General features: G+C 42.1%; 1 protein-coding gene across 2 annotated transcripts in view; it reads left to right on the top strand.

The window, feature by feature from the left end:
- The window catches only part of DAAM1 (dishevelled associated activator of morphogenesis 1), a 176766-nt gene that overhangs the window by 73640 nt on the left and 79508 nt on the right, over nt 1-23618 (top strand). For both annotated transcript variants that reach the window (XM_049612660.1, XM_049612661.1), the window contains exon 3: nt 15779-15868. In XM_049612660.1, the coding sequence (XP_049468617.1) occupies nt 15779-15868 (90 nt within the window). The remainder of the gene's footprint in view (nt 1-15778; nt 15869-23618) is intronic.

The raw sequence follows: 23618 nt of genomic DNA, 5'->3' as shown, positions 1-23618 counted from the left end.
GGGAATATGCATCCCTCAGTTCCTTTCTCTGTCGATTTCTCTGCCAATCAACCAGCTTTCAGGAAACACGTTTTGTGGCCCGTGGTACTATAAGTTTCCTAGCAGTGGGCTCCCCTTGGGGAGTTCTACAGTTGTCCAGCTGACCCTACCACTGGTAGGTGAGTGTCTAATTCAGCCTTGAAATCTCAGCAAGGCCACTTGTCCTCAGATGAAAATTGAGTTCTCCAACTCAGCTTACATGAGTGAGAAAGAAGGTACATATTTTGATTTCCATTTGCTTGACTCCTTAGCTTAGCTGTCAAGTTAATAACAAACTTGCTAGATTCTAAACCCCACAGTTTCCTAACTTAGTGTGGAAGGGTCTTGGAAGGCTTTGTGGGAGAGGTTTCATTTAATGTTAAGACATGAAAATCTAGTAGGAATATCAGGGCAAAGAGGAGAGATTGTTACAGACCTTGAGAACAGCACAGTAGGGGGCCGGGAGGTGAGAGAAAGTGTGGAAGGCTCAAAGAACAGAAAGCTCAGTGTAGATGGAACATGAAATAGGAAGCTGGGAGGACTGGGGCTTCTGAGAAGTGGTTCTGGAAAAGGGGATGGGGATGGTTGTGTTATTGATTTAATTCTATATCTCAGATTCTTATTTGAATGAGAGGAAGGTGCCTCTGCTTTTTTACAGGTTTTCTCAGCAAACCAAATATAATAAAACCTTGGTTTGCCAGCATAATTCGTTCCAGAAGCATGCTTGCAATCCACAGCAGTTGTATATCAAAGCGAATTTCCCCATAAGGAATAATGGAAACTCAATGCTATAATATAGTAACAAAATAATAAAATACAAAATATAAAGAAAAATAAACAAATTAACCTGCACTTTCCTTTGAAAACCTTCATGGTTGTGTGAGGGAGACCAGAGAGAGGAGGGTACTGTGTAGGACGACTTTCACTATCACTGATGGAATCACTGCTATCTTTTGGCTCCATGGAGTCTTTTTCTGCATGGGGGCCATTGTATATGCTCATACGGATGTTGACTACAGTATTAATAAACTCTGTCATATACTGTATTTAATGTAACTGGCAATAAGGCAGCAGAGGAAAATGGTCTATATCTGCAGGCAGCCTGACCTAGAATGAAGCAAAGCATTCCTAAGCTTACTCTTGGATGGAAAAGCAGGGGACTGTCCCTAGGTGCTTTGAAGTATCAAAAAATAGTGCCAGTTGTGGGCACCTTCCAATGTTCTGAAAAATCATTGATTTCTGCCAAACACCTCAACCTGAGACCAAGCATCTGAGAAGGGGAGACAATCACCCACAATCCTGCAGAGAGAGAGAGAGAGAGAGAAAGAGAATAACCATTGGCTCAGTTGTGATCATGTGATATTCGGTGTCACCTACTACTCCTGTTGCAAGACATCTCTCGTTTATCAAGTTAAAATTTATTAGAAACATTTGCTTGTCTTGCGGAACACTTGTAGAGCAAGTTACTTGCAATCCAGGGTTTTACTGTGTATGAAAGTACGGCAAAATATATTGCTACTTGATTACATTTACAAAAATGACCGTTGTTCTTTGCAGTCTCTGTGAAGTGTTGGTAAGTTAAGCAAAAGGTTTCATGCCTTCTTGAATAGATTCTGAGTACGTTTTCATTTGAGTCCACTTGTTGAGATGAGATGCTATCTTGCTGTAACACATACCTCCTCAGGGCACTTTAATTTTGAAGTAAAAAGGAAATAGAGAATTACTAGGAGCCCCCCCTTCCCCCTTTCTGCCCTTCTACCCAGTGCATAGACTCCTGCATCCACCTGGAATTGATGGGCTAAGTGTTCCCTGCAGAATATTCCACAGCAGCAGTGATACTGGAATTGGTATCTCCTAACGAGTTCCCTCAACCCTCTTGCCTTGTGAAAGGTGCAAAATAGCCCTGGGTGAGATTTTAGGTGAGAAACCAGGTTTAAGACAAGGCTGGCTATTATTTTGAAGTGTTTTGCACTAAATCTCCACTCTTCTAGTACACACACTGTTTTGTGTATTTGGAATCAGTTTCATAGATTGATTAGAGGAAAACTTTCATTTCTAACACAGTGTATCACTATGAATTTATGGCTGGTTGGAAATAATATGCAGTATGGACCCAGGTTTTCCTAAATCTGAAATATGACCAATTACATTTTACACTGTTTTCTGGTTAATCTGTTTTCTTTTGAATCCATTGCTTAGTGTCCCATTTATTTGGCCAATGGGTCTAATATTTTAGGATAATAAACTATAGAGTGCTGTGCCTTCCAGGAAATGTAGCATATTTTAAAGAAACTTATTAAGAAAATCATTATTGATCATAGAACAACCATTTATACCATTGAGGATTACCAGTGAAAATTAAATCTCAATGGGGAATGTGGTGATCATGGATACCGTAGGTTGATGGGATTTGTATCCTCATAAATGTAATTATAATGTCAATTACTTACTATAGGTCAGTTTTATTACTGCTAATTACTGAGGACATTAGTAGCCAACGTAGGATATGAGAAATAAAGATAGCAGGAATGGGAGAATTTAGTTGGTGTATCAGAGTCAGATGAATTCACGGTCAAGTTAAGCTGTGCCAAGTGAATTCACCTGGGAATTTACATCAGTAATCTCTTCATTTTTCAATATATTCTGAAGTCATTTTGGTATGAAAGGAGCTACAGGAATCCAAAGTTGTCTTACAGACTTAGCAGTATACACATTCTGTTCTTCCCCTAGCTACGTGAATTGTTACTCATCTCCCACAGGCTGCCAACATAATTTCTTTTATTACTAGGACTGTCTTAAGCTCTTTTTAATAAAAATTCTTCCACTATCACTACAATTGATGAAAAGTTTCAACACTTTTTATCTCTTTGTTTTTTAAACTCACCATTTACACTAAAGGCCATGACTAAGAAGAATAGAAAGTTTCTTACAGAGGGAACCTGGGTGGCTCAGTTGGTTGAGTGTCCGACTTCGGTTCAGGTCATGATCTCATGGTTCGTGGGTGCGAGCCCCACATCAGGCTCCGTGCTGACAGCTCAGAGCCTGGAGCGTGCTTCAGATTCTGTCTCCCTCTGTCTCTGCCCCTCCCTGGCTCTCTCTGTCTCTGTCCCAGAACTTTATAAACAAATTATTTTGGCCCTGAGAACAACTGACGGTTTGTGACGTAGGTGATGTTAATATAGGTGGTTTTGCTTGCTTACATGTGTTGTACTTCTGAACAGAACATTGTATTCTAAGAACCAAAGAAGGATTGGTAGTAGATCTTTATCCCAGTTGACAGTCTACATTTCTTTGTGCTGCTTGGAGGCCCTGTCTGCTTAGAGATAGTAAGGTGGTCAACATGGCTTCTTAAATTTCCTTCTTGTCTTCTAATTTACTAAACAAACCCAGTGAAGCTTAAGGTAAAACTACAAAACCATTTTGCTCCTTCTGGTGCTAAATTTATGTTTTGTCTCGCCAGATTCATTCCAAATGTCCTTTCCTGTAGGCTGTTAGGTTTCGTTTTTTGACTCCATGTTAGATGCTCTGTTATAAATCAATACGCTTATTTATGGGTGCTTCTAAATTTATTCATTTATTTTTAACGTTTATTTATTTGAGAGAGAGCAGGGGAGGGGCAGAGAGAGGGAGAGGGATGATCCCAAGCAGGCTCCGTGCTTTCAACGCAGAGCCCAACATAGGGCTTGATCCCATGAACCGTGAGATCATGACTTCAGTGGAAATCAAGAGTCGGATGCTTAACTGACTGAGCCACGCAGGCGCCCTTCTGGGTGCTTCTAAATTTAGATTCCAGGGATTGAAATGGGAGAGTGTGGAGAGGTGGAGGAAAGAAACATGAAAACTTTTTTTTTTTTTTTAAATACAAATAATGCAAAACCATGTCTGAACTAATGATGTTAGTGAAAAAATGGTTATGAGTCCCCTTGGCCTTGATGATTTTCATTACTATGAATTGTAAAGAGACTCTGAGCAGTATATACCTACTTAGCTTTTGACTACAATTTAAAATATGATTATTTAACTTAATCCTCAGGCTACCATGTGCGAATTACACAAAGTCAACACACTGTACTGACTTGCCAACTCTCTGTATGTCCCCAAATAAATCAATACGGGTTTTAAAGGACTGGGGGAAATAATTTCATCTCCATAAGTCATGTGGTTTAGGTAAGCTTTCAAGTGTAATTTTGAAAATGTATTTCAGTAATGGCTAGAACAGTTTGGTAGTTTGTATAAATAACTGCACATGAGAATATATATTGTTGCATTGGGAATCATCTAAACATCATTTGCTCACATAGAACATATGTCACATGGCCTCTGAGAGGTAAATGCACAAGAGGTGGATGGTGTATTTCAGTTCTAATGGTCCTCGGTAATTTTATCCGTTGTACTTGGAATCCTCCCTTCCCCCGCCTTCAATTCCCAAAATTACTCAGGAATTTCAGGCTGTTTCTTGATGCGTGTTATAGGAGCTCAGGACCAGTTACATCTTTTAGTTATGGTTTTTTTGGCTTATGGATGAAGAACCATATCTATATGTATTTTTTTTTTTTAAATAAGATCCCTGAAAATGCAGCGTTTTTTTTTTTTTTTCTCTCCTGCCCAATTTTAAATGAATCCACTGGAAACATCCTACAGCTGCTATTTATTTGATTACACAATGGGATATTTAAAAACTAAACTAAACCAAATGAAAGCTCACTTAGAATGTATACACAGGTTGTTTTTGGGAAAGATGGGCATTTTTTGCATGTGGAAGAAAAAGTCATCAAGTCTCTTGCCATCTTTGAAATAATCAGATGCTTTGAGTTCATTCCCATGTGGACACTCGTTATGTTAAATCCTCTATGGATAGACACCTTTGCACTTTCAGAGAGCAGAATGACATACAGGCGTTGTATTTGGCTTTTTTTATCCTCAGGACTCCCAGAGCCTAGAGCAGGGTGTGGCCCAGAGTGGGTGCTCAGTAAATGCTTGTGGTCCAGACGAGTAATTACTGAAGGTTAATGCTTGAGATGCTCAGTAACTATTTGCATGCATGCATGCATATATGCATGAATTAATGACTGCTGAATCCTCCAGCAATTGGGTATGTATTCTGAATTATTCTCAAAGTAGTAGTATGGATTCGGGCTGATCCCTGCACCCTTCCTGTCCCCCATCCACCTCTTTGTCATTCTCTTTACTCATCTTCTTCATTTGGATGTCAGTTACTCTGGGAGCATGAAAGTGACTGGCATCAACAGCAGATTGAAAGGATAAGTTGATAGGGTTTAAGAATTATTTTTTGTCCTTAACAGTCTCTATCATATACGACATGGTAAAATACATAGCTGCAATATGGGAGAAGCGACCTATTGTGCTAAATATCTTTTGACCCAAATAAAACTTAAAAGTGTCATCTGAGCTGCCTAAAATCTCTGAAGGGCATGCTGAGCAGGTGTGAGAGGGGCCTGGGCTGGCAAGAGTCATTGAGGGAGGGGGCACGTGTGGAACTTGGTTTCACGGTTGCCCACAGGGCCTTAGGGTGCCTTTCTAAGAGACAAAGCCCCTCCATTCGGTGAGGGAGATACTGCTAAGAAATTCTCCCAATTAAGCCTTGTCAACAGAAGTTGTACCAGGTTATAGGTATAAAAACTGGATATTTGGCTGGGGTGCCTGGATGGCTCGCTCTGACTTCAGCTCAGGTCATGATCTCATAGTTGGTGGTTTCAAGCCCTGCGTCAGACCTTGGGCTGACAGCTCAGAGCCTGGAGCCTACTTCAGATTCTGTCTACCTCTCTCTCTGCCCCTCCCTCACTCATACTCTGTCTCTCTCTCTCTCTCTCTCTCTCTCTCTCAAAAATAAATAAACATTAAAAATATTTTTTTAAAAAAGTGGATATTTGGGTGGCTGGGTGGATACTGGGAGATGATTATGACATATATTTAGAACAGATTAATCTATTGTAGATTCCTGGAAAACTGCTGTTGATGTATACTAATAAAAGTTAACATTGCTCCGAGTTTCTGGTTGAAATAACACAAAGAAGCTAAATAAGCCCCAGGTTTAGCGGCAGATTTTTTCTAGCAAACTGGATATAGTTTTCATTGTCTACTCTTAAAGAAAAGGAAACAGTGTAAAACACTTAACCATTGGTAGTAAGAAACTAAAAATTATTTCTATTAGTCAGCCTTTGCTTGTAGGATCTCACTTCTTATTTTTATATATCGAGTGAAAACATGTCTGTCAGACACAGAGAACATTACTGTGTAGGTGGTGGTGAGTCATATTGTGGTATTTCATGTAATGACTAATAGGGTTTGCAGAAACCTTACCGGCCGAAAACCTTCAAGGTTCATTCTCTGTGTGTACACATCCATTTTGGGATTTAAAGCACGCAGTTGTTTCCATTTATTTTTTTTCCTGACCAATTAGGAGCAGGTAATAAGTCACCGAATATTCTTTCTTTCTTTCTTTCTTTCTTTCTTTCTTTCTTTCTTTCTATCTATCTATTTTTGAGGAGAAATCTACAAAATCCTTTTAAAAATTTTTTTAAATATAATTTATTGTCTAGTTGGCTAACAGACAGTGTATGCAGTGTGCTCTTGGTTTTTGGGGCAGATTCCCGTGGTTCATCGCTGCCATACAACACCTAGTGCTCACCCCAACAAGTGCCCTCCTCACTGTCCATCACCCATTTTCCCCTCTTCCCCACCCCACATCGACCCTTAGTTTGTTCTCTGTATTGAAGAGTCTCTTATGTTTGCCTCCCTCCCTCTCTGTTTGTAACTATTTTTGTCCCTTTCCCTCCCCCCATGGTCTTCTATTAAGTTTCTCAAGTTCCACATATGAATGAAAACCTGTATCTGTCTTTCTCTGACTGACTTATTTCACTCAGCATAATACCTTCCAGTTCCATCCACATTGCTGCAAATGGCAGGATTTCATTCTTTCTCATTGCCAAGTAGTATTCCATTGTATATACAAACCACATCTTCTGTATCCATTCATCAGTTGATGGACATTTGGGCTCTTTCCATAATTTGGCTATTGTTGAAAGCGCTGCTATAAACATTGAGGTACATGTGCCCCTATGAATTAGCACTCCTGTATCCTTTGGATAAATTCCTAGTAGTGCTATTGCTGGGTCATAGGGTAGTTCTATTTTTAATTTTTTGAGGAACGTCCACACTGTTTTCCAGAACGGCTGCACCAGTTTGCATTCCCACCAACAGTACTTATATTTAAACTGACAAATATGGTATCTAACTTTCAGATTTCAAACCACCACAGTGAAAGTACAATATTGTTTCTCATGGTCATTATGGTTAAATTTTAAGAGTTGAATTGGCAATCTGTGACCTATGGATGTGACGGTCACTTTCTGTGCTGGTAAAGGACATTCATAAATTTGATGAAATAGCTCAGCCTAATAGAACATTTTTTTCTATACATGTGTAAAATTGTAATTTGGCCTTTTCCCCAAGGTGCACTTATCACCATGTCATATGACTTAAGGCCTAGTCACTTGTCCCTCCGAGTGTTTGACTTATTTCTGGTTATATTGAGTTATGGGATGGAAGGCGAAGGTTAAAAATCCAGAAAAGACACCGGCTAACATAGCGTGTATGTGAGGTGAACTTGAGGATTGCTGCCTACAGGGCATGTGGGGAAACCTTTTGTGGGTGGGGCTAGGGTGGGTGAATTGGGTCTACATGCTGTGGGCAAATACCTGAAGTGTGTAATCTGAAGGAGAAAACTTAGCTTTGTCTGAGTTATGCTTAGAAATTCTGTGCAGTCTGTACATTGAGTCAGAGGGTGGGTCACCTTGTCAAGGACTATGAAAGAGCAAAACGAAACACACACACAAAAGAGTGAGTTGATTGGCAGGGTGACCCCAGGGACCTATCTTCTCGTCTTCTCACTTTTTTAATTCTCCCTTCTCCACCGCGTTAATTGCATGTCCTTCCACCTCTGCGGGAATATGTATTAGTATGTATGTAAAGAGTTAGCTTAACTCATTAGAAATAGAAACCCAGAATTCCTTTATTAGAGATTTCTCTGGTTAGCTGGAAACTTACTTGTTGGCTCACTGAAATCTATTGATTTGGTGGATTTTCAAAGAATAAATGCTTTCAATACTGTTTTGGAGGTTTTATAAATAACTCTATATTTCAGTTTAGCTAAATATCTGGAAAAGCTGTTTCAACCCATTCAAGACCCTTATTGTATATTATTTCAAAATTCCTTCCTTTGCTTTATCTAGCAAATCAATCCATTTCCTTAGATTTATTTATACTGTGCCAATTGTTTTGTGATTTATGTAGATTTCTCTATAGTGTTGCCCGCTTATGCAGAGTGTAAGACTGGTGAGATTTCTTTGTACAGAACCTTTTAGAAGTGGGTCTTAATTACATGCTTTGTTAGGGAACTTTAGTTCCCACAGCTGGGCTTCCCTCAGAGGTCTTTTCCTCTTAAAATATATATAATATTTTTCATATATATAAAAATATATAACTTATACCTTTTTCCCAAGATTCTATATGAAATACATATAAAGATATTAAAAACATAATTAAAATGTTCTCTAAGAAGAAAAGCCTGGAGGGTTTTGTTTGCTGGTTTTTGTTTTCAAGAAGCTTGAGCACTGTGGGGAGAGGGCTGATGCTTGGTGGAAATGTTTCTTCTTTTAGCACTGGCCAAATTATTTTCCTTCAGTTAACTGAAAACTCTGTCCAACAAAGAATAATGCGAAAGAATATTCTGTGGCCAGTGAAAGGAGCTGGGCCATCCGGAGTAGGAAAGAAGTTCGTTCTATTTGTCTTGGCATGAATCGCAAAGCAGTTGTTTTGGGGAAAACAGTATGTGACTTAGCATGATTGCAAAACAAAACAAAACAAAAGCAGTAAGGTGATCTAGGAGCATCTGGGATGTTCCCTGGAACTGGGCTAATTACATTTATTAATTTTAGTGGAAAACTTGCTTATTAATTCATAGAGGCCCAGAGGAGCAAGTACTCTATAGCACCACCAGTAGGGAAAATTGGGGGAAAAACAACCCAAAACTGAAAAAGTTCTTGAAACTTTATCGTTACATTTAACACATCATTTAATTTAATATTAAGGGACTTTAAGGGTGCCTGGGTGGCTCAGTCGGTTGAGTGTCCAACTTGGGCTCAGGTCATGATCTCGCGGTCTGTGAGTTCGAGCCCCACGTTGGGCTCTGTGCCGACAGCTCAGAGCCTGGAGCCTGCTTTGGATTCTGTGTCTCCTTCTCTCTCTCTGTCCCTCCCCCACTCATGCTCTGTCTCTCTCTGTCAAAAATAAACATTAAAAAAAATATTAAGGTACCTTAGGGGAAATACTATCTCTTGGTCTAAATGGAATGCATATTAATAGAATCTATATAATTCTGAAGGAAAGGATAAAGATATTTCATAGAAGTGATCTTTGGTTTCAAACAGAAGTTGTGTGTGAAATTTTAACAGTTCCCAGAGTGAGCTGCTTATCCTAAAGGAGAACACACTTTTCTTCTCTTCACATTTCTTTGCAATCCGTTTCTCTTCTAAACCAACTCCTTAGTTTATCTAATATTCAGTCAGAAATTTCTTTCCTTCCAGTGTACACAGACTATATTTTCTCTACTCTGAACTTTTTGTTTTCCTCGGGGCTCCAACAAGCAAGCTTGACTTTGTTGTTGTTGTTTAGCAGCTTAGATGTAGTTTACATGCTATGGAATTCACCTTTTGTAAGCGAACAGTCCAGTGAGTTTTAGCAAATGTATACAGCTGTGCCGCTATGACCACACTCCTGCTTCAGAACATTTCTAGCACCCTGCCCATCTGCAGTCAGCCCCTGCTCCTCCCTCTAGCCCCGCAAAGCCACCAATCTGCCCTCTGCCCCATAAATGTACATTTTCTAAAACTCTCCTGTAAAGAGATACTGTCTGAGATAAAGTGATCCTAACTGTTTTGTTTTCCATGATTGCCTCTTTCAGTCTTTGAATTAAGTATAAAAATGAAAAATCTCTGTAATCTGTAATATTGCTTTGAAGTAATGGCAGAGCTTGAAGGGCCTAATATGTCAAGATGATTTTCCAATTAGTTTGCATTCCATTCTTTTTCCTTCTTCCATCAACTGTGGCTTAATTCCCTTCCTTGTCCAGCAGTATATCTAAATGAGTACAAGTAGCTGGAAAAAAGAGAAGGCAAAAGCCATCCAGCTTTTTTGTATCTAAAGAAGGACCCCAGGAGTCCGGTCTAGGAGATGTGGAGTAAGATTCAAACATAGAAGCTTAAACTACAACTGGGCAATTTCCATGCGGAACCACAGAATACTTTTTGACCTGAAACTTGCAAAGATTTCTCAGAGAAGACAAAAAGCACTAACTCTGAAAGAAAAGAATATTAATCACTTAGACATCATTAAAATTAAAAACACCTAGTGATCAAAATAGATTGTTAACAAAGTAAAAAGGCAAGCTACAGGCTAGGAGAAATAGTCTCTCTTCTGTTGCCAGACTGAAAATTGTATTCTTAAGATCTGTACATTTCACCATATGTACATTTTAGCCACCAGAAAAGGTGAAGGGGGCATTAATCTTTGAAATACATTGAGCATTACTATACATACTATAGTGTATTATATATAAACTTCTACTACATATTATATATTATATAATATATGCATACTATATATTACTATACATACTGTACTATACTGTTCTTACAATAGTCCCTTCTCTTCCTCCTAGCTTCCTCAACTTCCCTCACCTTACTTTTTTGGGGGGCAGGGGGTGGGGAATCCAGCTATGTCAGGTATTGTTTCAGGCACCATAATTACTTAATAGCAACAACGAATAGAACAAATTCAGTTCCTGCCCTCTGGGAATGAGTCCAGAATGGGAGTCAGACGTGCCAATAATATAACAGTAGCAATGTGATGAATGCTGTCAGGATAGGTGAAAATAGATGAGCTGCCCTCTCGAGGAAAGTGAGGATAGGCTATCTGGAGGGGAAAAGTTGACACCTTGTAAAAGGTTAGATGAATAGGACTGATCCTTAGAAATGGTGGGAAGGGCTCTTCCAGCATGTGGAAAACTTTCAGAAGTGGGCAACTTGTGATCAGACCTGCTAAAAGGTGGCTGCTGGTAGTGGTGGAGGGGGAGGGGAAGGAGAGGAGACAAGTCAGCCTATCACAAAGGGCCTCTACCTACCTGCTGAGGAATTTTGGACTTGATCCTGAAAAGAAAGGGAACATTGAAGCTTTCTATCATCTTTGTCTTCCTAACTAGATTCTTAAATTCCATGAAAATCGGGGTCTGTTATTCATCTTTGTATTCTTTATAATGTCTGGCCCTGGTCCTGGAATGGGTAGGACAGCGAGTGTTGATTGATCTCTAAGGCTGTAATAGTCTTGTAAGAGTTTCACATGCTTGATTCAGCCATGTTATGAAAATGGAATGAGTCAGAGGAGAGATACTTTTGGAATGGAGGGATGGGGGTCTTATTACACTCTGGACATTGTGCTTAGGCACTCCCAGTCATTATCTAATTTAATCTATGTCATTCCTACTCAGAATCTGCCAGTGACCTCTGGTTGCTCCTAAGAGAAAGACCAGAGTTCACATTGTCCTTCAAGGCTACTGTTCAGTGTCTGCTCTGCTTGTTACCTATTTGGTTCTTAGTCATCTGAACTTTGACCTCACTTCCTTGGGACAGCCCTTCACTGCTCTGCCTTTCTGCACAAGTGGGCTGTCAGATCTCAGCATCTTGTGTGATCATACCTCAGTTCATGTGGTTATTTCATTTCCCTTCTTACTCAACAATTTGAGCCCTGTGATACTTTTTTGTCTCTTGGATGTAGCGTAATGCCTAGCATTGAATGAAGCCTGAAAACAAGTTGTTGGCTGCATGAATGAATCCTTGAGAGGACTCTCTCAGATAGATGCTGTCATTCTCATTTTCCAGGTGAAGAAACTGAAGTTTGGAGGTTAAGTCACTTGTCCAAGTTTGCATGACCCATGAGAGCCAGGCCTGGAACTCAGGGGTGTCTGACGACAACATCTTCCTCTCTCTGGTAACGGAAGTTTAGTAGGCCGTGAGTGCAGCAGATGGATACATTTTCACATTTGCGTCAGTGCCATGATTTTACCTACTTGTCGAATGATCAACAGAATGAACGGTCTAGTGGTTAGGAACGTGGACTCTGTAAACAGACAGTCTAGACTTCAGTTCCTTCTCCACCATTTGCTAACGTTGTTACCTTGAGCAAGCTATTTAATCTTTCTACGATTCAGTTTCCTTAAAAATGCGGTAACAGTGCCCACTTTATAGCATTGTTGTGAAAATAAACTAAATGAATTCCTATAAAACAGCACGCATACAGAACGTGCTCAGTAATTGTTAGCTATTACTATTACCAGTATTCATTTATTTCTTCCCCATTTTTTTTACTGTAATCCAAAGTTATATCCAGAGACCCTATAGCAGTTTATTTTTTATTTTATGCAAAGTGTCTTCTTGCATAAAACCATCTGCTTCTAAGTCCTATTCGACTGTGTTCTCTCGATTCAAAATTGGTGTTCAGATGTTCTCTCAAAACTGGTGTTCAGATGTTCTCTCAAAACTGAGGGAGCATTTTTCTACCTCTAGCAGCAAAATATAGTAATATTAATACTCTTTGCTGTGAATCTGTAGGTTTTAGGACTCACATGTTTGTTCACACCTCCGCCCAGTTAGCAAAAACAGTGCTGTAGTATAGTAAAGGCTGCAACACAAGGAGTGCTTTTCTCTCCTACAAATCACAAACCTTCTCCCCAAACTAGGCACCATATTATCGAGCTGTTTGGATAACCAACCTGGCCATCCCCTGCATCTGCCCCCCCACCCCAAGTAATTTATGTCACCATTATTTTCCCCATTCATCAATAGGTGGCTTCTAGGAAGTTAAAAAAGGAAGGAAGTAAGAAAAATTCTCACTTCACATATATAATAGTCGCATGCCAAAATTTTAACATTTTAGCATGTTTCCTCATAATGCAATTTTCGGTAAATATCTTTTGTCCCTTCCCTGGTTGTTCATTGCCAAAATTCGTAACTCGTTTCTTGTGGTTAGGGTGTAATATGTGTGGGTGTGTATTTAAGTGACTGAACTGTTTACCTTGCTCTTAAAAGAAAATAGCACCTGATTTATGTTTAAATGACGAAGGAAATAACAATAATGCAGCTCCTCAGCTACCCGCCCTGTGCCGAGCTTTATTCCATACCTAGCTGATGTTGCTAATTTCACAACAGCCCTGCAAGAGAAATGATAGGCCCATCCTGGAGGCGAGGCAGTAGGTCTTAACAAGATTAAGAACTTCCCCAGGAAGCTAGTAGCACATATCTGGGTATGCAGCCCAGAGTGGCTAGGCCCTGGAGGTGCGGGGTTAACAGAACAGGGCAGAAGGGATAACCAGAAGCAAGCCTGGCAAAGTGACTTGGGGCTTATAAATGGAAGACCTCAAAGGCGAGCTGAGGAATATGTAATTACTTTTGTAGGCATGTGGAACTAATGAAGTTGTTTGAACTGGGAGCTCAGGACAGCACAGGAGCTCTATTTTTAAGGCAGTCGTTTTAAAATGTGGTCCCCGGACCAGCAGCATCAGCACCACTTGAAAACTTTTTAGATACTCACATTTTCACACATCCTCCTACGGACTCGATCCTTAACACGGGGTGATCAATGATTTCAGGAGTCCTCCAGGTGATTCTGATGTTCTCTCAGGTTTAAGTACCACTGCTTTAATGAATTCTGGATGTGCCATTGGAAGGATTGGAAAGGCAAGGAGGAGAAGTGGGCAGGCTATTGCCAGGAGTCGAGGGAGCAGCTATTAGAGTGCAAGTTTGGGTGGTTTCATTGGAAATTTTAGAAAGAAAAAAAGGGCACCTGGGGGGCTCAGTCTGTTAAGCATCCAACTCTTGGTTTCATCTCAGGCTGTGATCTCTCAGTTCGTGAGATCGAGCCCCGTATTGTCAATTCTCTCTCTGGGTTCTCCTTTTTCCTCTCTCTCTCTGCCCCTCCCCCACTTGTGCGTGCACATTCTCTGTTTCTCTCTCAAAATAAATAATAAACTTTAAAAAGATCCTGACACTTCTCAAGAAAGAAATAACAGGGCTTGATGATAAATGGAGGTACAAGTATGAGATATGAAGCTAGAGTCTACAAGTGGCAGAATTGCAGATAAATACCAAAGGCATTCAGGCAGGGGATGAGTTCATACTCCTCAGGGATCTAAACCTTATCGTGCCTTAACTTACAGCATCTTTTTATGTGGCCTACACCCACCAGCCTCTCAATGAGATAACTTTCCCTATGTAATAAAAATGTACCAGACGCTCAATGCCAGTAATAAGGACCGGGGATGATTGAGTTATTAAATGCCAAGAACTTATGTCTAAGCACTTTATATTTGTTATCCTACTGTTGTTATTCAGTAGTTACGGATATTTGTAAATTGCCCTCCCTTAGTGTCCAGTCTAAGCTTCGCTCCACTGTAAAATTCCTGTTTCCAGACACTGATCTGAGAGGCTGAGTCTGGGTCCTGGAGTCTGACAGCTATAGGCTGAAAACCAGCCCCATCATTTACCAGGTGCGTGGTCTGGAGCACGCTACTTGCCCAGTCTCCCACCCAAATTTCCCCCAGTTGTATTACAACAGGCATTGTTATTACGAGGAGGTAATAATGAATGGAACTCCGAGTTGTTGTGGGAACTGAGAAAATGCCTGCACGGTGCTTGGCTCCAGAAGCACTGAATAAACGTTAGTGGGGCCTGTGGCAGTGAAGATGCCACGCCCTCGTTCACAGCCGTCATTGGCTCTCCTTGGTCAAGAGAATAAACTCCTTATTCTTTTTCCTAAGACTTTTTTCACAGGGTGCCTCAGCGGCTCAGTTGGTTAAGCATCTGACTCTTGGTTTCTGCTCAGGTCATGATCTCACGTTTCATGAGTTTGAACCCCACATTGGGCTCTGTGCTGACAGTGTGGAGCCTGCTTCGGATTCTCTCTCTCTCTCTCTCTCTCTCTCTCTCTGTCTCTGTCTCTGTCTCTCCGTCTCTCTCTCTGTCTCTTTCCATCCTCTGGTCTCTCTCTCTCTCTCAAAATAAATAAATAGACATTACAAAAAAAAAAAAAAAAAAAGACTCACAAACTGATCACTCCCAATCTCCCAAACCTTTTATGTGATGATTCTTTGCATAATTCTGGTGTTTCGGCTAAGCTGATCTCTGTCCCCCAAACACACCTAGTCTGGTCTCGCACCCTGCCTTTGGTGCTGTTGCTCTCCTCTCCTTGTCATGTGCAAGTTCTTCAGGTCCAGCCTGATACTCAGTGTTGGTGGAGCCACCCCCAGCAAATCCTCATCTACAATATGAGTAATCCTTCCAAACTCTGGAGCTTTGATGGCCTTTACTGCTCAACAGAACCCCCCTCCCCCCCCAGCTGTACACACTGGCTCAGGATGATTCTCTCTGTGCTCAGCTCACTTTCCCACACCCTGCAGTAAGTGTAGGCTGAGCCTTGTCCTTCTTGCCATGCTTGATAATCAGCCCCATGCCAGGGACGTGGCTTCTTAATGGTGACAACATACACCTTACAGTCTCAGTCTTTTCCAAGTTCATTGAATTCTGTGTTGGTTTCTTTTTTTTTTCCCCCCCCTCTGTAATGACCCTTGATAAACTCTCCTATAGGAATAACATTTAATCTGTGAAATACTAATTACTATTTTTCTTCTCAGGATGAACTTGACCTGACAGACAAACACAGGGAAGCCATGTTTGCACTTCCAGCTGAGAAGAAATGGCAGATATACTGTAGCAAGAAAAAGGTAAGAAATTCATTGTGTTTATGGTTAACTGGAAAATTATCACTGTTGATTCCCTTTGCTCTCTCGTTTCACCACCAGAATTCAGACAGTTCTTTATAATGTACAGACCAGATCGTGGCCTTGTGGCTACATGGGGCAATGTGGTGATGCCTCAGATGTAATTTTTATCAACACTTCATTGGACACCTTCCCATATCTCCTATACCTGTACCTGCTATTCATAGTCTTGTTACGACTGAGACCCAAAATAATACTGGCTTACACCAAGATCAAATTTTCTCTGTTTTTTACATAAAAGTTGGTATCTTGGTAGGTTAGGACTAGTATTCTGGGGTCTCACTCCTCTGTTCTTACCTTCTAGCAGCTTTCCGTTTCAGCATCTCTAAGGTGTGGCCTCATCCTCATGGTCCAAAGTGGCTGTCTGACCATTTCATATTCCAAACTGAGGATGTGGGAAAGGGAAAGAAGGCACAGACTTCCCCACCTCCCCTCTTAGGGACATGTCCTAGGAGTCATCCACCTGAATTCCCTCACAGCCCACTGTTATATGGCCCCAGCTGCAAGGAAATCGATCTTTATTCTGGGTTCTGTTACCTTTGGAGAAGGGGAGAATGGATATCCTGTCTCGTGGTGCTAAGCATCACCGCATGGACTGTATCTCCTGCAATAACGTTCACTCTGCTATCTATCTTTTACCCTGTGGCAAATTCTGAGACCATGCCCACCCCATTTTCGGAACCAATCAAGTTCATGACCATCTTTTGCCACTTTTTTCTTGTGTTCAGTAGAAACTTGAATCGCGATGGGGTAAGCAGGAAGGGCAGGCTAGCACCTAGGAGAAATGGTACCTCTCTCTCTAACAGGCAGTGGACACTGGAGTTCCTCACTCTTGCCACAAGGAAATAAGAACAAACTATAGCAATCCAATTTCTTTTCAAGACACAATATCAGTCCGAGAAACTTTTCCTATGTGACTAGCGTGCATTGTGAGACCTCCATTTACCCATGTGAGTGTCTCTGAGCACCACTGCCCCTTTGCTGCCTTGTCTGATTGCTGTGCTGTCCTTCCAGGAACATGTCTGCAGTAGTGAGCCTGCGTGTGCCCCTCTCCAGCCAGACTTTGTGCCTCTGGGGGCGAGGCACCATGTCCTAGCTCATCTTTGTAACTCCAGCATCGGACATGTTGAAATGAGTGCATGACGAGTGAACCACTAAGTTGTCATGAGTGTTATGCTGAACTGTCAAAAAAAAAATTTAAAGCACAATTAGTTTTCCACCTGAGCAGTTACAATTGCTAAAACTATGTGTGGGGTTTGGTTCCAGGGGCCTTTGCTGAGAGACGTGTCCAGCTCTAACCTCTCTGTATGGTTTTCTGAGCTGCTACCAGATCAGACTAAGTTGTAGACCTAAGGATTCCGAAACTAGTAGTAACCAAGAAGATGTGTTTGTGAATGATTGTGTCTTCTTCTTTTTTCTCTTTGTACTGTCTCTCTCTTACTGAACTGATTGTCGTAGCTCAGGGAACAGGTATAATACACTGGGAAAGCATTTTGAAATTAAAATATGTTCAGTTCTGAAAGTGATGGTATTGTATGGTCTTTGAAAGCAAGGGAACTTTCACACAGCTATCTTAGGGCCTGGCCCCTGGAACCAAGAAGGAAAAATCTTCAAGTTCCTTATGTGCACAGAGGACATGTCTGTCTATTTTGGCTCATCCGAGTGCAGAGTTTTTTTCTCAAAATTAGGAAACAATATGAAGTGGGGACTGAGAATATACACTGGAGGGAAGGAAAGGGCAGGAAAATGGGAGCAGCTTACTGAGGGGAAAGTTTTCTTCTTTCCCAGATTTTATTACACCCTTGACAGCAATTGTAAGTTAATCATGGAAACTGCTGCCCCTTAGACTAGAAAAGGCAAATCCTGGAGGATAGTAATGACCTTGGACTTGGCAGCTGTTGCTCATTTTTCAATTTCCAGGCCTATCAAATCCCCTTGCAAACCCTGCCTCATGTGCACATGGTGAGGTTTGCCTTTTTTTAGGAGGATAGATAGGGATGTGGCCCCTGGCCTCTGAGTCCCATTTCTTGATGGATGGGCCCTTCCTACTAGTACCTGGCCAGACTGCACAGACCTTTGGAAATGCAGTTCTCCTGCAGGCTTCATCCCTGCAGCCTGGATTCCTTACATGACAGCCAAGTTGTGGCTGAGTGGGAAAGCCATTTGAAGTCTTTGGGGATTCCCGTGGGGTTATAGATCTGCCTCACTTTAAAATGTATGATAGGAGCCTGGGTGGCTCAATGGGTTAAGCGTCTGACTTCGCGTCAGGTCGTGATCTCCTGGTTTGTAAGTTTGAGCCCCACATCAGGCTCCATGCTGACAGTGAGGAGCCTGCTTGGGATTCTCTCCCTCCCTCCCTCCCTCCCCCCCGACCCCGCCCCTCCCCAACTCGTGCATTCACACGTGCTCTCTGTCTCTGTCTTTCTCTCTCTCAAAATAAATAAATAAATAAACTTTTAAAAATGGTTTTAAAAAAATGGATGGGAGTGTTGCTAAATGTAGGTTTTTCTTGATTAGAGCTTCTCAAACTGTTAAGCGTGCTATGTGATGGATCTGAAACTGACCTTTCTTGGGGCACTGTAATAAATAGGGAAATAATACAATGAGTAAGAGAACACAAAAATTTAAGTGTGAAAAGGGCATAACGTTTACCTCTCTTCATATAATGCAATCCCCTAACGGACAGTTTGCTCACTCTCAAAGTGGAGCCCATGGTGGCCGTCCGTATTACTACGAACAGATTGTTTTTCTTGGACCGTATCTTTGGTCGCCTTTTCAAATCAGGCTTGTCACCAGCAAGTCAAACCACATCTATTTCTCGGGCCAAGGGAAAGCTACATACTCACGGCTTTTTAGATTTTCCATCTCTCAAGATTAGAACCCAGCACATTACAGACATTCTCACACATAGTGAAACCATAGAGTAAGGGCCCACGAAAGCCAACAGAAACAGACACATGAGTTGGTGAAAAGCAGGCTTTCTGTGTAAAAGTGCACAGCAGTTGTGGAGGCAAACGAGACTGGGAACTGAGGATGGGGCCAGGCCTCACTCAGCCAAGTGGCTCTTTTCCACCCAATAGTGACTTGCGTCCCAACAGCGGCTGTCTGCTTATCAGGCTCCATGTTCATTTCTCACACTCGTCTCTATCTAAGTCTCCGGTTGAAAACCCATTTCCAGAGCCAAAATGAAAGCAGCAAAAGTATTTCTGGGGCTGAAAGAATTGGAGAGAAATTAATTGGAGGCTTGCCTAATTGAGTAATCCGGGGGAGAGTAAGAGATGGATGTTGTGGCCTTGTTGAAAGTCCAAACAAATCTGTAAAAATGACGGGGCTGGTTGGGCAGCCGTGGTTTGTCATATGCAGCAGTCCACTGTCAAATTATTTTCACTTCTGTGAAAGGGCCAAAAAAAGGTCCTGTTGGTGGGGCTGGAGGTATTTTCGAATAGGAAATGTTTGTGGTTCTTATCTTTAAAGGTAATTCCCTTTTTAGTTCCAATCACAACATACTCTTTTGTTTAAGTGAGGTTTTTCCCAGTCTCTAGCCAGAAACTGCATCTGTTAACAATCTTTTGGATTTTAAACTGAAACTTTTTAAACAATGAACCATCTGACCACGAAAGGCATCTGGCCATGCTGTATTTGCTTATTGTTAACATGATTTTTAAACCCTGGGAAAAGCAAGGAGAGGGCTGCGGAGAGGAGAGAATAAAAGGGCGTGGTGCCCCGTGTCACGGTGGCAGCGATCTTATCGGCACCGGCAGGAATCTTTAATTACAGTTTTCCACGGGAGCAACTGCGCCAGTTGCCTCGCTTAGCCAGTCCTTGTAAGTCTCCAAAAAATACCTGCTTCCCCTCCTGAAGCTTCAGAGTTTGCAAAGTAGACGAATGGCGCTGGACACTGTTAGCAGTAGTGTCATCAGGTATTTGAGGCGAAGACCAAGATTTGAGGAGTGTACGAATTTCCCTCCTTCTGTCTCCAATCTCTAAAGCCACGGCTTAAGTAAATGGCTTTGGATTCTCCATATTGCATTTCTGCATCTTTTCGGGTCTTCTGTGGAGGAGGTGGATTTTTACTGCGCCGCTGAGCGTGTGTTTGACTGTAGTTCAATTAAATCCTTTAAGAATCTTGCCCGACCCGGCTGCAGCGGAGTTGTTGTGATTTGTGCAAAGTGCTGATCTGGTGCCAGGTACATTTTGGAGACCTCTAGGAAAAGTGGCAGAAAATTCATCTGGTACTTTTCATTCACTCCCGTCTTTTGGTTCGCATATCCTAATTGGATCACTTCCCCACTCCTCCCCGCAAAAAGCAATTCTCCTTTTGCCACACACCAAAAAAAGATTGAAGTTGTGTTGTGTACAGTCGCCAGGGTGCAGTTTCAGTTCCTTGAGAGCGGAGGCCCTCTCGCGTTCAAAGGAACGTAGGCTGAAGCGCTGGAATTAAGACCAAAGGAACCACCAGTTTTCTGCACAGCTGTCAAACAAGCCAGGTATAAAACGAGGGGGCGAGATGATAGTTCACCCTGTAGTTGTTTCCAGTATCCTACTGAGAGGCTCCTGTGGGGAGGCTGGGACGAGAAGCAGTGGTCGGGCACTGGACCTGGAAGGCGTGAGAAGGAAGAGAAGCTAGGTATCCCTCCTTGACGGTGGTTTAAATGTACAGTAGAGTGAGCTTTGGGTTTTCAGGCACTCACTGTGTTAGCTGTCAAGATTGGGGAGAGGGAGTCCGGAAAAGGGAGAAGACCAGATTTCAGTAAGTATGTTTCTAGACTTTTAAAGAAGTACTTGGGTTGGTTTCCTGCCATTGAGTTTTCGCCTGATAATGGATTCCAGTTGGGATTTGTAGTCCTAAGTGCTCAGGGGTTGAGGAAAATAGCAGAAGTAGAAGTGAACAGAAATAAGATCAGGCTGTCTTTCCCCCTCTGCTTCTCTAAAGAAAATGAGGGAAGCACATTAGCTGGAGGACAGTGGGCATCTTCAGGCTCTGTAGGCTCTGAAACTCTCTGCCTTGTCTACATATTCCATGGCTCTGAAAGGGAATATAATTGCATATAATGCCAGACTGAACCACTAAGGAACAACGAGCTTTGAGTTTCTTCACTCCATGCAGCAATACAGTTGGCGGAGGGCAAGCTGGTTTGTGACTCACCTGATGTGTATGGAGTACTTTCTGTAGGTCAGAAAGTACTGACTAAAACTCTTGGCTAAACTCTGAGGATGATTAAACAAATAAGTCAAATTTCCTGCAGTGGGTGATCCTGGTAGGAGAAGTAGATAAAATCAAATAGTTACCAAGTCTTGTCATAAGCTCCGTAATGGGGTAAGCAAACAGGCTCTGGGGCACAGGGCAAGGAGCCACCAGGCTTTGGGGGTGGATGTGTGTGGCTCAGACAACAGCTCCTTTACCACCCTGACCCCTCTAGCACTTGCACCGGTGAGAGACCTGACACTGTCATGCTTTTGTCCCGTCTTCTAGAAACTGGCCCCCTTTTTCAGTAGTTGAGCGATGTTCACATCCACTGTCTATTTTCTCTCTTGATTAGTACTTTGTTCTCTGTCCCTTTTCCAATACTGAAAAGGTCAGCTTTAGACTGTTGGCCTAATCCGATTGATCTTCGCTAAACACAGTTTGTAGGGCTTGTTAGGAAATCTGTAAAGAGGCTTAAACTTTTGGAAAAAAGGCACTGGGGGGGAAGACTGAAATAACTGAGGTTTGTTCAGCGTGGAGAAGAGAAAGTCGGGTAGAAATTCTAACATGAGCTGATGTCCACTGTGTGGACACTGTGTGGATACCAGTGAAACTATGGTATCTTGTCAAAATATTGCCAACTTAGAGTTGGTAAAGAGCGGCTGCCTCAAGCCCTCCCAGTAAAAATCTCCATGCCAAGCTGACTTCTTTTTTTGTTGTTGTTTATTTTCGAGAGAGACAGAGCGCGCGTGCGAGCAGGGGAGGGACAGAGAAAGAGGGAGACACAGAATCCAAAGCAGGCTCCAGGCTCTGAGCTGTCAGCACAGAGCCCGATGTGGGGCTCAAACTCATGAGCTGCGAGATCATGACGTGAGCCGAAGTCAGACGCTTAACCAACTGAGCCACCCAGGCACCCCTGACAGTCTGACTCTTCTCCCAAGGGTCCAACAGTTTTCTCCCATGATTCAAGGACTGAAGGGTTAAGTCCTGGCATGGCAAAACAGGGGACTCCAGGACCCTGTTCCCACATTGCATCATTGGTTCTGATGCACTGACACCCTTCACTGACTCCCATGTTATACAGGTTGATAAATATTTTGCCCATTGGCCTGAGTATGAGATGCTGATTGACCTGAAGATGGTGACCAAAACCTTTTGATAATATGTATTTGGAGCCTGAAACGTTCCTCTTCTAGGAATTGACTCCACAAAAGTGATGAGAAATGAAAGCGAAGACCTATACGTGAGGCAGTTCTTTGCAGTGTTCTTGAAAGCCCAGGATTGTAACCAACTTAAAGAGGATGGTTATATTATAGCACACAATCCTGACAGTATCTTGTAGCCATTGAAAAGTCATGTTATCAAAAGAAAAAAAAAAAGTCATGTTATCAAAGAAATTTCAGTGACCTGGGAAACTAATGATACAGTGTTAAAAAAAAGGTGTAAAGCTATAATTGGTACGATCAAAAGTTTGCACAAAAGTATATAGATAGAGGTAAGCAGACAGAAACAGCTGTTTGTTGGGACTGTTGGTGATTTACTTTTTTTTTTTTTTTTTAATGTTGATTTTTGACAGAGAGAGATACAGAGTGTGAGAGTAGGGGAGGAGCAGAGAGAGAGAGGGAGACCCAGGCTCCAGGCTCTGAGCTGTCAGCACAGAGCCCGACACGGGGCTTGAACCCACGAACTGTGAGATCATGACCTGAGCCAAAGTCGGATGCTTAACTGATTGAGCCACCCAGGCACCCCGCTTTTTTGTTTATAAAGATATTTCCCAGATTTTCTACAGTGCGTTATTCTCCCTCTTACCTAGGAGTATTTTTTTTCCCCTGATTATAAAAATAAAATTGCTCTTTTTAAAATGTGCATTCAATATATATTTTGTATCAGTCGGGTTTCAGTCAGAGAAGCAGGACTACTGGGGGAGACACAGAGCTAAGAGATTCACCGTGAGGCCGGCTAAGCACTCTTTGTCAGGCTGCTGTCTTTATTTCTGTTGCCGAAGCTTCACATTCTGGAGCAGGCAGTTCCGAAGAAAGGTGGGTGTAACTGGGAGGGAGCAAGGATAGGCTGGAGCCCACAAGGACACACAAGCCAGTGTCCATTCTCTCGACCTCTGGCTCTTGTGTGGGTGTCATGCAGAAGCCTGAACCATTAGTCATGGACCTCAGCACACACACACCTGGGCCAGGAGAAGCTGAGGGAGGATCCAGGGGAAGGTGGGGCAGTTGCAGACCCGCCTGCTATTTCACAGCAACAAGGTGAGCCAGCCGATAAAAGACAAGTATGAAGAACAAAATGGCTGCTGCTTTGCCTCTGGCCTCTATACCTCCTGTGAGAGCCTCTCTCTGTGGCTCCCCGTACCCAGAAGCCTCCAAGAAAGGATATTGTTCAGCCTAGCCAAGTCGAGCATTATAAAGCCACCACATACTTGTATTGAAATGAGGAGGAAAAATAAATATTATTTAAAATGCAGCCAGTGCTTGTGTTGTCAAGGCAACCCTGGCT

This window comes from Panthera uncia (genome assembly GCF_023721935.1).
Source record: "Panthera uncia isolate 11264 chromosome B3 unlocalized genomic scaffold, Puncia_PCG_1.0 HiC_scaffold_1, whole genome shotgun sequence".
In the NCBI taxonomy this organism is placed as follows: Eukaryota; Metazoa; Chordata; class Mammalia; order Carnivora; family Felidae; genus Panthera; species Panthera uncia.
The sequence above is the reverse complement of the archived record's forward strand: the minus strand, read 5'-3'. Positions and strand labels throughout refer to the sequence as shown.